General features: G+C 49.1%; 4 protein-coding genes across 4 annotated transcripts; 2 read left to right on the plus strand and 2 right to left on the minus strand.

Moving 5' to 3' along the window:
• Positions 1-2,471: 2,471 nt before the first annotated feature.
• Positions 2,472-4,166, plus strand: F9C07_10996 (DnaJ domain protein; the record flags this gene model as incomplete). The annotated part of the gene is made up of 1 exon (XM_041283873.1): positions 2,472-4,166. One exon carries the CDS (start codon positions 2,472-2,474, stop codon positions 4,164-4,166), a length of 1,695 nt encoding a protein of 564 aa, XP_041140172.1.
• A 739-nt stretch (positions 4,167-4,905) lies between these two features.
• Positions 4,906-8,381, minus strand: F9C07_2280037 (vesicle coat complex AP-1, gamma subunit). The gene is made up of 5 exons (XM_041287903.2): positions 8,143-8,381; positions 7,919-8,042; positions 7,677-7,865; positions 5,498-7,616; positions 4,906-5,444 (listed from the first exon to the last, which is right to left on the minus strand). The coding sequence occupies exons 1-5, from the start codon at positions 8,150-8,152 to the stop codon at positions 5,349-5,351; spliced, it is 2,538 nt and encodes an 845-aa protein (XP_041140171.2). The 5' UTR covers positions 8,153-8,381; the 3' UTR covers positions 4,906-5,348.
• A 600-nt stretch (positions 8,382-8,981) lies between these two features.
• F9C07_10998 (sterol O-acyltransferase) lies at positions 8,982-10,921 on the plus strand (the record flags this gene model as incomplete). Its single annotated transcript, XM_041283872.2, has 6 exons — positions 8,982-9,127; positions 9,186-9,629; positions 9,681-10,385; positions 10,448-10,703; positions 10,791-10,832; positions 10,895-10,921. 6 exons carry the CDS (start codon positions 8,982-8,984, stop codon positions 10,919-10,921), a joined length of 1,620 nt encoding a protein of 539 aa, XP_041140170.2.
• A 527-nt stretch (positions 10,922-11,448) lies between these two features.
• On the minus strand, positions 11,449-12,957 carry F9C07_10999 (putative nucleotide-sugar transporter; the record flags this gene model as incomplete). The annotated part of the gene is made up of 4 exons (XM_041287902.1): positions 11,449-11,722; positions 11,800-12,681; positions 12,743-12,819; positions 12,874-12,957. 4 exons carry the CDS (start codon positions 12,955-12,957, stop codon positions 11,449-11,451), a joined length of 1,317 nt encoding a protein of 438 aa, XP_041140169.1.
• Between the last annotated feature and the right edge of the window lie 18 nt (positions 12,958-12,975).

A 12,975-nucleotide genomic window follows, 5' to 3' on the forward strand; every position in this document is an offset into this window, starting at 1 on the left:
TAGAGAAATGACCCTGAGCCAATTCGCAACTGCAGAAGCCGCAGCATGATCCATGATCCCTGGTGAGGCGGACCGGATGGACTTGCATGGAGACGATGTCCAATGATTGGACAGCATTCCCCTCCCGGTGAAGGCAACAGAAATGGGGACACCGTAGCCTATAGGAAAAGAGATTTGAAAGCGAAGTGGTGTGTCCATCCCTGGACCATAATGCAACTAAGGTGTAAGTCACAACGAGTCAGCGTCACTGACTGGAGTCGCCTTTAGTGCGGGGTTTTTTCGTTGTCGTTGTCAATGAACCACCTTCTTCTTTTCACTGGTCGGCCCCGAGTTGGTGGTCAGAGTCAGAATGATCCAGGATTGATCCATTCGAGAATCGACGCTGAGGTCGCCGAATTATTTGATTGGTGCGTATGGGATGGAAATCCAGCATTGATCCGTGGAAAATCGAGAAGCATAGGTCAAATCAAATAGGGGTGGGTAGACCAGACGGGTGACAGGACGACCGTGCTCATCTGCCATCAGTCGAACGGTTTCGGCAAATTCAATGATCAGAAGAGAAGGTCAGGAATTCCTTTCTGTCCTGCAGACACATGTTCTTCGCGGAAGACACTAAACCCAGCGTGGCTTTAGTACTAAGGAATAGAAGGTGTCGTGACTCTCCCACTCCTGAACCAGACAAAGAGTAAGCCCTGCCTTCTCTCGGAGCGAGTGAGAATGCAAGGATGTAAGCTGGATCAAACGCGATGACCTAGGTGTAGTACTTCCGAAAAGGGTGATAGGTGAAATCTAGTCAAACAGTATTACACTTGAAGCCTCTCGACCCTCCTATGAGATTACTTTATCCGGAGGTGGACGTTTCGAGAGCTTTCCCACTGGGTATTTGTATCGCCATTAGATCCGCATCTCAGCTCTACGACTCTAACCACTCCTCTCCATGAGGTGTTTGATCTTCAGATCGAGCCAATTCCTTGAATTATTCACTTGTGAAACCGTATTATTCATCGCTTCCTTGAGATAGATTCAGAATCATTGATTGATTCTATAGAACAATTGTCTATTGACCGCTCTTTATAACTGCCGGGCATTGACTATTCCCATTGTTGTTGAATCCGATATTTATTCTTGGTCCTTTTTATTATCGCGATTGACCACCATCACGAGTGCAATCCTTCTACTCTCGTTGACCCCAATTCCCTCACGTCTCAAACAAAAGCGGGCCTTAAACGTGTCGTGGGAAAGGGAGTCTCCATAATATTACCTTCTGTTGCTCCGCCTACCAATTCATTCCATTCACCGCTACTGCGGAACCCAACTGTGAACATCATACCTAACGCAGGGAGGAGACTATTTTGAAAGAAGAAGAACAACGAAAAGAAAAGAAATAAGAAAAGGAAAAGGAAATACCGAGTGAGAAACAAGCCGATTTATCACTGCCTTTTCTCCCCATTGTTGCCCGAAACAACCTTACAGAGAGAGAGATATTCTGGGTCGAGTACAGTACAACAGTTGGAATTGACGTTGGGTGGCATCATCGAGCATCACCCCGTGACTTCCTATGGAATTTTCTCCATCATTATCGCTCATTATCACTCAGCCCTGACTCAACGTGGTGCCAGTTCATCTCATTGCATTTGAACTATTCCCTTCTTGTTGCTTCTATCTTCCAACTTACGCTGTTCTACTTTTAGAGTATCGTGGCGCAGTGTCCTTGGGCCTGAGCCTTGGGATTTTTCTTTATTTTTTTATTCTATTTATTTTATTTATTTTATTTTATCTAATTATCTTGGATTTTTCCCCATTTGCCCCTCGGCTTGCCTCTCCCGCAAGGGAAAACCAAAGTCTCTGATACGGTGGAACCGTGCCTTGGTACCGTACGTTACCGATCTTTGGTGAAAGTTTACCTTGCAACCAAACAACAATCCAATCCGCTGTGCCTGGGAATTGCCGGTCCCATTTTTGCCTCTTGGTTCCTGGGCTGACGGCCAGTACTTCATTACTTAGTACTTACTTGTTCCGCTCCCTTTCTCCGTTTTCTTCCTGAATCTCCTCCCCCCCCCCCTTACTGTCTCTTCTATCATCAAACTGTCACATTGCATGGTTGCTGTCTTACCTATGATCTGCTAATCAACTTCTCTTGGCTTCGCCGGCATTCTCGATGAATTGGTCATAGTCAAATCGCTTTTGACGATGAACTGATTATCACAAGCAATCCACGTCACTTGCATTCATTCATTCAGCCCACACACTTCTGTTCTCCCAGGCATCTCCTTATTTTATGCCCAGACTGGTGTGCAACGCCACCGACCAGCAACACTAAACATATATTAACTCGCATACGCATTAACCCCGATTTCGATTTCACCCCGCACCTACACCCCCTCTCCAATTCAACCATCATTTACCTATATACCTTTCCAACGAAACAAGTTTGGATGATCAATTTATGTATTCATTGAGTTGTCCAAACCATGTCGTCCACACCAGAGTTCGATCCATATGCTGTTTTAGGCGTCCAGAAAGATGCGACCCTAGCAGATCTCAAAACCGCCCGTCGGGAACTAGCCTTCAAGCATCATCCAGATAAGGTCGGGAATAACTCTTCGGAGATGTTCCAGAATGTCCAGAAGGCCTTCGAGATCCTATCGGATCCCACGGAGAGACAGAAATATGACCAGAAGGTTCGCATCAATGAGCTCCGGAGGGAAATGGCGGCGCGTAACGCAACCGCGGGCGGTTCGACGTCCTACGCTCAACGGAGTAGCACGGTCCGCGAATATCGGGATGGACGTATCTACGAAGAGAGAACACCAGCCGATGTATACGACGACGTTCGGTTTACAAAGGAATCACGATCGACGCCCCGCAAGAACGATGAGTTTGGGATGCGACAACGGACGAGAGCATCGGAGGAAAAGAAGAAAACTAAGAGTGTTCCTGTCAGCTCTCCCCACCCATCGAAAGATACGGCGCGCAGCAGCTCCAAAACGACCCACACGGACCGGGCCAAGTACCGTACCAAGGAACGGCGACGGGAAGCTTACGAGAAGATGTATGCTTCCTACGCCGGGTCCGAAGACGATGCCTCCGATTCGAGCGCGTCGTCCGTTTGGGTACGCGTGAAGCGTCCGTCGACCCGGAGTCGGGAACCGTCATCTCGGAAGACCAAACAAGCGGAATCTTCGCGCCGCTCCGAGCGACGGTATGAGGAGGATTACTCTGACGAATGGGATAAACACGAGAAACAATATTCCACGGCCGAAAACTACATTCGCCGCTCCAAAGGGACGCTCCCTGTGGAGCGTGAACCTAGACAACGTTCTTCCCGCTCCCCCAATCAACGTCGGGGCTACGAATCGGCTGACCCAGAGTCTTCCTCCTCCCGGCGCGCCGGTAGGTCAAAACGGTCCACGGAAAGCGTGCGACCTGATACCTCCCGCCACGGCTCATACGAGGATCTAGAGTCTTACGATCGTCCATCCCGCAGTTATGAAGCCAAGGTCCCACCCATGCCAACCTCCGCCACTGCTTCAGGGATGAAAGTCCCTTCATCTGTCCGGCCTTCCCTCCAGCCCTCGCGATCCGCGACTGCTTCTTATTCCCGATCAAAACGGGAAGGCAGTAGTCGTTCGGATCCGGTACTTTTAGGCATGGTGTATTCTGACCCACCATCGCGTACTGCGAAAGTAAGAGGCGTGGATAAGTCGGATTCAGGATACTCAAGTCCGGGTACTCCGGAGATGGCAGCCGGAGAAAACCCTCCTAAGATGTCGGCACGCTATAAGGTTTTTAACGACAAGCTTGTCAACGAGCCCGAGACCATTCTAGTAGAACCAGGCATGCCGTCACAGCCTCACCCATCTCCAAGACACTCCAGAACATACTTGTCGCCTCAAGAACGTCTGCCTCGCGCCCCACCGAAACCGGTTCGGAGTAGTACTTACGCTTATACCCCAGAGCCGTCCAAGCGTTACGAACAGGTACGGCCAGAGACCTCTAGGCAATCGTCCAGCAGACAGTTGTTCGGCGAAGTGGACTACAGCTCTCGTCTCAAGGAGAAGGAGTTTAAATATGCCCGCGAAATCGGGCCGGACAAATATTCTCGTCACCACTACGACAGCTACAACCCCCCACCTGTCGGAAGACGCCAGTCCACCTACACTTAACGAACCCATGATAACGACAGTAACTCGTTCCAAAGTATTCATTGGAACACAACACTTGGTACATTCATTCTCAATTCTTCGTCTTTCTTTCAGTGGCCCAGAGCCTTTTTACTAGCATTTAGGCGGCTCGATTGCAGTTGATATCAGAAATGCTCAATGATATCCAACAATGTACCAGAATAACCTACAAGGTGTCTGTCAGCACTCAATAGATGCCGACATATTTCTGTTCTTCGCACATTTTAAGATATCATTACTATGCCTTCACGCTCAGAAACGGGCCAGGCTCTGATCCACTAAACCGCAGGCATATATGTTCTTTTATGACCACGATCCACATTTCTTGTTTTGCTATTACTACAATCATTTTTTATTGAATCATATCGGCGTACGGATGGGACACTGTGATGAGTATTGATCATCCATTTTATTTATCAAGGGGAATGTCGGAGTAAATGACGATTGACGATCATGACTGATGAATCAGCTTGGGAGGATTTACATAGTCTGGGAATTGGCACATAGCATATCAATTGTTTTTTTCACATGGACACTTGTTCTCAAATTGATAAGTCATAGACTGTATTTGGCTTGATATTTCTTATAGTCGTATATGTTGGTTTGTAGGTTTAATTCAGATTGAATATGCACTGTGATATATATCTCATACCCCGCATTGTACTCCGTACTACATAAAATACGTTTACATACGAGCAGCCCATAAACAAATTCACCGACAATATACTATTGATTAAAAATCAATTGATTCTATCCTCATTATAACCGAATGTAAATACATACAATTATCAAATTCTTCCCCTGATTTACCCACAAACAAACATTTACACGAAAATGGAACGAAACCGGACGACAGAAAAGTGAAATGAGTGATAAAGATGACGGAAAATCAATTGGGTATGAGTGCATGACAGCTTTCCATCATTCTCGCTCAATTGGAGCTCATACGTATAAGGGCCCTTAGGCTTATCTCTAAAGAAGTTTCCTTTTTCTCCATGCGGCTGGAGAGCAGTTACATTCAAAAAGGTAAATAACCATCTAGGTAACGGGGTGAAATGGGGAAAGGGATGTGATATAATTAAAGTAGGGCGTTGGTTTGTCAATTGATGTCCTTTGACAGGGGAAGGCGTGGGGGAGCCATCCTTTGTATGAAGATCGATCGGTTTACGGCTCGGTCCAGTCGACCTGGTCTGTCACGGGATCTGATCCGTCCTTGGAGTATGTGATACGCAGACGGAGGCGGAGTTTGGGTGGGAGAGCCTTGGGTACTGTTAGTATACCGAGAGATGGGTGGGGACTGGATAAACACTTACTCCATTTAAAGAGGCGACCTTTAGGAGTTGAATACCTTCCTCACCGGCCTCGAGGTCGGGCTTGTTGATTGCGCTGAGTTGAAGCCGTTGGCTCTTGGGTACCGCAGCCTGTAGTCCAACACCGGAGAAGCTAGTGAAGTTCGAGGAGTTTCGGAAACGAGCCTGGATCTGTGCATTGCCGCTGCTGCCCCGCTGGACCTGCAAAGTCAGAGAGAGGTCGTTCTTATTGAATGCAGTATGAGCAGGGGCAGCGGGTGCCGAGGGTGGAGGGGTGGAAGCCGCAGGTGCGGCGGATCCAAGGCCTCCAAGGAGGTCCATAGACGACGACGCCGGCTCAGCTGGACGGGGCGACGGGGTGTTTCCATTAGAGCTAAACAGATCCATGATGGCAGCTGTGTTGGACTGCGCCGGCTTCTGCGCCGGCTGGGGGGCAGGGGACGAGAGCCCTGAGTCCCCGCCGAGAATGTCTGCCAGCAGGTCGGCCGTATTTTGGGATCCGTTGCCAGTTGGGCTGGTTGCTGGAGCATCACCGCCCATGAGGTCAAGGAGCATATCCTGTTCGGCTGGTTTGGCAGCCTTCTTAGTCTTGTCCTTGAGGATTTTGCTCTGACGCTTCTTTGTCGGAGCACCCAGGACTCTCTGTTCTTCACGAATCTCAGGAGGTGGCATACGTTCCAGAACACCTCGACGAATCTGGTCGTAGCCGAAAAGATTGGTGTACTCCACAGCTCGTTGCTGGATTTCCACGCTCAAGTCGGCAGTTCGGCTATTCAGGAAGCGGCGGAGGCGTTCGACTTGAGCTGGCTCCGACATGCGCACGGTAAGCTTCATCGAAGCAGTGGTAATGTACTCGACCACTGTTTGTGATGCATATGTACTGTTGAGAATATTGTTGAATAGATCAACGAGGTCACTTTCCTTGACCTCCCTGACTAGCTCCTCTTCCTCGTACTGACCACCCCGAAGAAGGTTGTCGCCGTACTCTCCAATAACCCAAGTTGCAGCAAGAGTGAGACCCTCCTGCGAGATATCTTCTTTCAGCGACATGTAGAGCTTTTGCACGGAGTAGGTTTGCAATTCTGGGGTAGTCGCAATGAGACGCACAAAGGAGGATAAGATCTGCTCTTTGACATAGGCACCAGCCAATTTGAGGACCCGGAGGATCGTGTCAACATGCCAGCGTTTGTTCGGCGCAAAGCGATCGGCAGCAATGCCGATCTGAGTAGTCATCGCAGGCTTGAACTCGTTATCCGCGACTTCTAAGAAAGCAAGAAGCTCTCTGATGATAACACGGACGTTGCTTTCATTTATCAGCATGAAGCTAAGGTCAAGGGCTCGCCTTCTGATACTGATATCGGGATCGCGGAGACACTCCAGGATGGTGTTGCGATGCCTCTGCACAGCGTTGGGCTCGATCGCGACAACCTTGTTCAGCGTGTTAAGAGCCACGTAACGAATATTGTTGTCCTTATTGGTGAGGAATTTTCCGAGAATGTTGACGCCTAGGACTCTTAGACCCGAATCAGCGTCAATGTCAAGGATGGTGAGGACGGCCTCGTAGAGGATAGCGTTGCCGACGTTCTTTGTCGAATCAGTATTGGTAGCCACCTGGGCCAGAATGTCGTTAATCAGTTCGCTTGTTGCCGCGTCTCCTCTTGCTAGTACTCGAAGGAGGCGTAAGATCTTGACCTGAAGGAAGGGATCCGTGATTCCAGAAACGTCATGTTCCGGGGCGTATCCGGAGGTTGTCAATCCCTTTAGAGCCCGTACGAGACCACCAGCCAGAGGTCGGAACATCTCGATCACGCCTTCTTGTCCTTCCTCAGCCTCCTCCGCTTCGCACATGTCTATTACCAAGGTCAAGCCGCATAACAAAACGCCATGGTTCCTGTCTGACAAGAGGGTCTTGGCCTTCTCTAAGAAATGTTCCTGCAGGTCTGGCACTTTGCGACATATCCGCATAGCACACAGCGCCGCCTTCCTCCTGATATATGGATTTGCGGTAGAAAGAAGAGACTCGACTTCCGGGAACAGATCTCTGGACATCTCGACGGAGGCGATATTTCCCAGGGCGCAAAGGGCAAGTCCGACGATATATTGGTTGGAATGGTTAAGATCACTGTGATATATTAGCGGGGAAGATCCATGAAGCGTATTATCCATTCGGATTGTAACTTACTTCTTTAGCGAGTTTGTCACCAGTGTCAACACTTCTTGATTCTCATCTAGCAACAGCATAGTACCCAGGTATCCCAATCGCTTGTCTGCGAAGCGGTGGGACGCCAGCAGTTTCAGACATTCGATCTGACCGAAGTGCGTCCGCTCACCGAGGGTGAAAAGATAAAGTAACTTGGCAACATTGTTTCTCCTGTCAATGGGTATGAGATGTCGGTTCAGGTGATGAATGCGTGAATGGCTGACCGTATGCCCGAATCATGGCTCTCTTCCCTGAACGACGCACGAATGGCCGCGCTCTCTTTTTGAATCACCGCCCGTTCATCGGCGATTGTCTTGGCAGATCGTACATTTCGGATGAATTGCTTGACTATAAATATTAGGCGGCGGAGAAAGAATTGTTAGCAACTAAGTTGCCAGGTAAGGGGATGCCAGTGTGGGGGGTTCCATTAGCAATGGACACGACTTACGGGATGTCATGGCGGCCACAGGGACCCCCGACGGGGTATTAAGGAGGGGGATGAAATGAAGGGGGACAAAAGAAGAAACGGAGGAGAAGAGAGCAATGCGAAGAAACCAGTCCACGCAACTCCAGGGCCAGATGAAAAGCGTCTAAACAATAATAGTAGCAGTAACGGCGTCGGTAGGTTGAGCCTCGCCCGTCCTCTGCGACTTGTCCGTCTTGGCGCTTCCCCCCTTTGAGTCTAGGGCCCCTCGTGCCGTGGACGTCTCCACGTGATCCGATGGCTTGGAAATCTGATTCTCGACGGCCTGAAACTGCAGGCCATAAAAAATGTACTCCGTATCGTATTCGTATCGTTATCCCGTCCGCACCGCCCTATAAGGTACGTACTTCGGCGGTACCGCGGTTCCGAGGCCCGGGATCAGGTGGACGGCATGACGTGAGGGTTTCCAAGTTACTCCGTACAGAAATACGTAACTTTTCTTACTCAGAGGCTCTACGGCCCCCCATGATCTCCGCTCGATGTGCCTTGTTCTCTGCATAATTCGTTGCAAATGTTGGATGCCAATGGTATAGGAAACACTTGTCGCGGTCCGATGCCCGGCTGATCCGCGACTCCGACCATCTTCTCCCTTTTAAAAATTGGTCCCTGCGCAAATCATTCTACCTTGTCGACAACTATTTTTGACGAAGGATCCACCTTCTCCTGGATGTACAAGTGTCCTTCGAGACAATCCTTTCCATCTGTTCACCGAAACCTTGAGAGATCTTATATTAAGTTAGACTGGCCCTTCTGTTTTAGAGCGCTTCTGCTAGGTTCACGGAACAAATGTGAGAAAAGTGTATATGACATCTAGCACTCCTGACTCCGCGAGGATGTCTTCTGCAGTATCACAGAGTAATGGCTCCCCGCTATTGCGGCCACGGGCTATCTTGAAGAAACTTGACGATCCTGCCAATCTCTCCTTGGAGAAAAGTTCTCTTGACTCGAGGTAGGTGAGACCGTTGAGCCGATTCCCATTTCCCATGAGTCTAACAGCTGCATGCCAGTGGACGTTCAACCCCTGTCGCCGAAGATGCCCCTCCATCTATTCAGTCTATATCGCACGCCAGAAAGCAAGCTAGAGCCCGGAATCGACTGTTCTATACCATTGATTATATTCCGCGCGTATCTCACTTCGATCCGAGGAGCGACTATCATAACTTCCGCGGCTTCTTCACACTGTTTTGGATTGGGTTGTTTATCATGGTGGCCACTACCGCGCTTCGGAATGTAAAGGATACCGGCTCCCCGCTGCGGGTGAGAGTATGGAGTCTCCTGACGGCAAATGTCTGGGCAATGGGGTTCAGCGACCTCGCCATGGTGGTGAGTAGTGCAGCAGTCTTGCCGCTCCACCGCCTTTACAGGAACAGTAATGGGTGGCTGCGATGGGGAAGAGGGGGCATGATAGTACAAAGCATTTTCGAAGCAGCTTGGCTGATCCTGTGGATTAAGTGAGTCGAACTATAACTCCGCTTAGGACTAAGAGCTAATCAAACAATTAGTTGGCCATTTATGTTGCGCTGGACCTGGACTGCGCAGGTATTCTTTACTCTGCATACCTTAACCTTTTTGATGAAGATACACTCTTATGCATTCTATAATGGGCATCTCAGCGAGACCGAGCGCCGCTTGTCCGCACTTGATAACCCTGGGTCTGTGTCAATAGATGCAGCTGTCGACCGGTATCCTGACCCAGCACCCCGTCGGCCTCCGACGCAGCGGCGTAGTAGCCATTCACGATCAGAATCGATTCAAGAGCTGCGCGAAGATTTGGCGACCGAATTGACCTCGCCGCTAGGCCATGTCACATATCCGCAAAACCTTACACTCCCCAACTACGTCGATTTCACTTTCTGCCCTACCCTCTGTTACGAGTTGGAATATCCTCGCAGCAAGGAGCGATCATGGGCAGAGATCGGCCTGAAAACGTGTGCCGTCTTTGGGTGTATCTTCCTGTTGACCCTCACAAGTGAAGAGTTCATCCTCCCAGTCCTGAGCGAGGCCAATACCCAGTTGCATTTGAAACAGAGCGCAGCGGATAAAGCCTTGATCCTCGCGGAAACAATCAATATGCTTATGTTTCCCTTTATGATCACGTTTTTGCTCGTGTTCCTGGTTATATTCGAATATGTGCTGGGTGCATTTGCGGAGATCACCTGTTTCGCCGACCGTCACTTTTACTCGGACTGGTGGAACTCATGCGATTGGTACGTATACATAATGAATACAGAATCCCACCCGGACCTGACCAACTGACATATTCGCCCAGGCTTGAATTCTCGCGCGAGTGGAACATTCCGGTTCATCACTTCCTTCGCCGGCATGTCTACTTCCCCTCCAAGACCCGCTTCTCTCAGTCAGTCGCCATGTTCATCACCTTCCTCGTGAGCTCTATCGCCCACGAGTTAGTGATGAGCTGCATTACCAAGAAACTCCGCGGCTATGGATTCGTCGCTATGATGCTCCAATTGCCTATTGTGGCAGTCCAGCAATCCAAGTACTTCCGGGGGAAGACGACCCTCAGAGTAAGCACCAACTACTCCCCTACCGAACCAGAACGAAAGAAAAAGGAACAAAAGAAGAGAAATGGGCACGTCTAATATATGCAATAGAACATATTCTTCTGGCTGTCGATGATCTTCGGTCTCGCTTGTGTGAGTACACCACCCACAACTTCTCTATCTCTATTACTCAACTAATAAATGTCTCTTGGCAGATGTGTGCACTATACGTTCTCGTTTAGAGAAATGCATCTCTATTAGACTACAAGATTTTTTGATCTGTACTATATAATACCGGGGCTCGGCGATATATATACACATATATACTCTGATTTAGATTGTATATTGAGTGGGCCTTTCCTCTTTGTGTGGATAGGATAGTGGCTTTCTACTTGTCATTGTCTTTTGTGCTAATGTTTCGTCGTTGCGATTGGACTTAGATTTTCGTGATGTTAGAGTATGTTATTTACGCTAGACCGGGCTGTGACTATTATTTTTTGTTTCCCTCTTCTATTTGCCTTCAAGCGTTCGTTGATAAGAGCTAAATACGATCGCATACAAAGCCCAAGAAAGTAAACCAAGTTCACCTATATAATACGAGACCATTCTTAGAAACCAAAAACCAGACAGAATGAGGACGACCGAAAGCCTGCAACGCCAATGGTTTATACCAACCATGTATCCAAAAGTAAGGTAAGCAAGATGACGTGAGCCAAGACGATGGGCGTGGGGATGTTGAGATGCCAATAGCATGTCCCGTTCTCTAAATTTAGATATGTTCGATCGGCTCTTCTGGCAGCAGCAATTCTCTCTCCCTCACTCCACGGGGAAGACATGCCTTGAGTGGTGGGCGTACAATGTCGTTAAACAGGAAGGTTCCATACACAAGTAATGCGAACCCGGCCACCTGAAGCCATTTAAAGGATTCCCATCCGAGCGCCAATGAGACAAGCCAAATGAAGAGTGTTCGGCAAGTGTCAATCGTGCTGCGGGATGTAGCGGAAACGGAACGGGTAACGGAGAGGCCGAAGAAATTGAAGCCACTGTAAAAGGATAAATGTTAGCCAATGCTCTTAGGTTTGATCAACAAGTACTAGGGAGGTAAAGGGTGTGACTGTACCCAATACTGATCATAATCAGTACACTGGAGATAGTGATAGCTCTGTTACTGAATACCTGATGCCATCCCTCCTTGACATCAAAGTATCCATAGCGGCCAGCTTCCGTACGGCCTATGGACAGATATAAAATAATTGACCCGATGACAGTTACAGAGAAGCCGAAAACACCTTCCCAGCCAACAACTTGGAGAGGGTCCATAGCATAGTGTTCCAAGATCCATTCTTCCAGCACGAATTGCGAGGCAGTAAAGATCTGGGCTGCGGCGATAAGGAGAACACCGATAATAGCCTGAACTGCTTCAGGGGTCTTTGCAAGAGCGCGGGCTTGCATCGAGACGTGTGCTACAGCTGCCATGGCATCCTCACGTGTGATATCGTGGTTCTGGCTGTCACCAAAGAGGGCACCTGCAAGGCCTACCAGTGCAACTCCCAGGACGACCACAAAAAGTGCCATCCATTGATAAAGGTAGAGCTTCCGGTGGAGAAACAGAACACTGAATAGCCCAACGAAGAGTACTAGCGCACCACGTGTCATTTGGTAAATACTTGCTGCAACAAAGAGCAGACCGACGTTCATAAGGGTGGTGCCTGCGATGTCACAGCATGCCGGGGCAGCAAGAAGAAAGATCTTCCGGCCATGTAGCCGTATACGCCCGTCGTGCGCGTGCGCGGGCTTTGTAGGGTCATTGGGGAGGTCATCCCCACCAATCGCATTATCCTCGACCGTATCGTCGATGCCGTCATTTTCCGCGACAGGGTGATAGCCACCGACTAAAAGGGGGGATGATTGGTTCGAAAAGCGCGGTGAGATGTATGCCTGGTAAATGAATGAGAGTAGGACCACGAGCCAGCTACCCATTTCTCCAATGAACATCTGAATCCTATTGTAGAACCAAACCATAAGTCGAAGCACGAGTCAGAAGATGATATGAGAACGCCTACGTTTGGATAACAGGCTGCTCAAAGAGCTGGCGATCACTTGGATCCGAGGAATCACAGTTTTGCACGCATTGCATATCCTGTTCATGGGTTTTAGCAGAAAGCAGACAACAGGACCTGGTAAGGGATCTAACCTGGTACTTGTTGAGGATGGTATTGCAGACACCGGTCACGAGCATCATCGTGACCAGGAACGGAATCATTGCTTTGGTCGCCATGATTTCTCACGGGGCACT

Source organism: Aspergillus flavus, chromosome 1 (assembly GCF_009017415.1).
Source record: "Aspergillus flavus chromosome 1, complete sequence".
Taxonomy (NCBI): domain Eukaryota; kingdom Fungi; phylum Ascomycota; class Eurotiomycetes; order Eurotiales; family Aspergillaceae; genus Aspergillus; species Aspergillus flavus.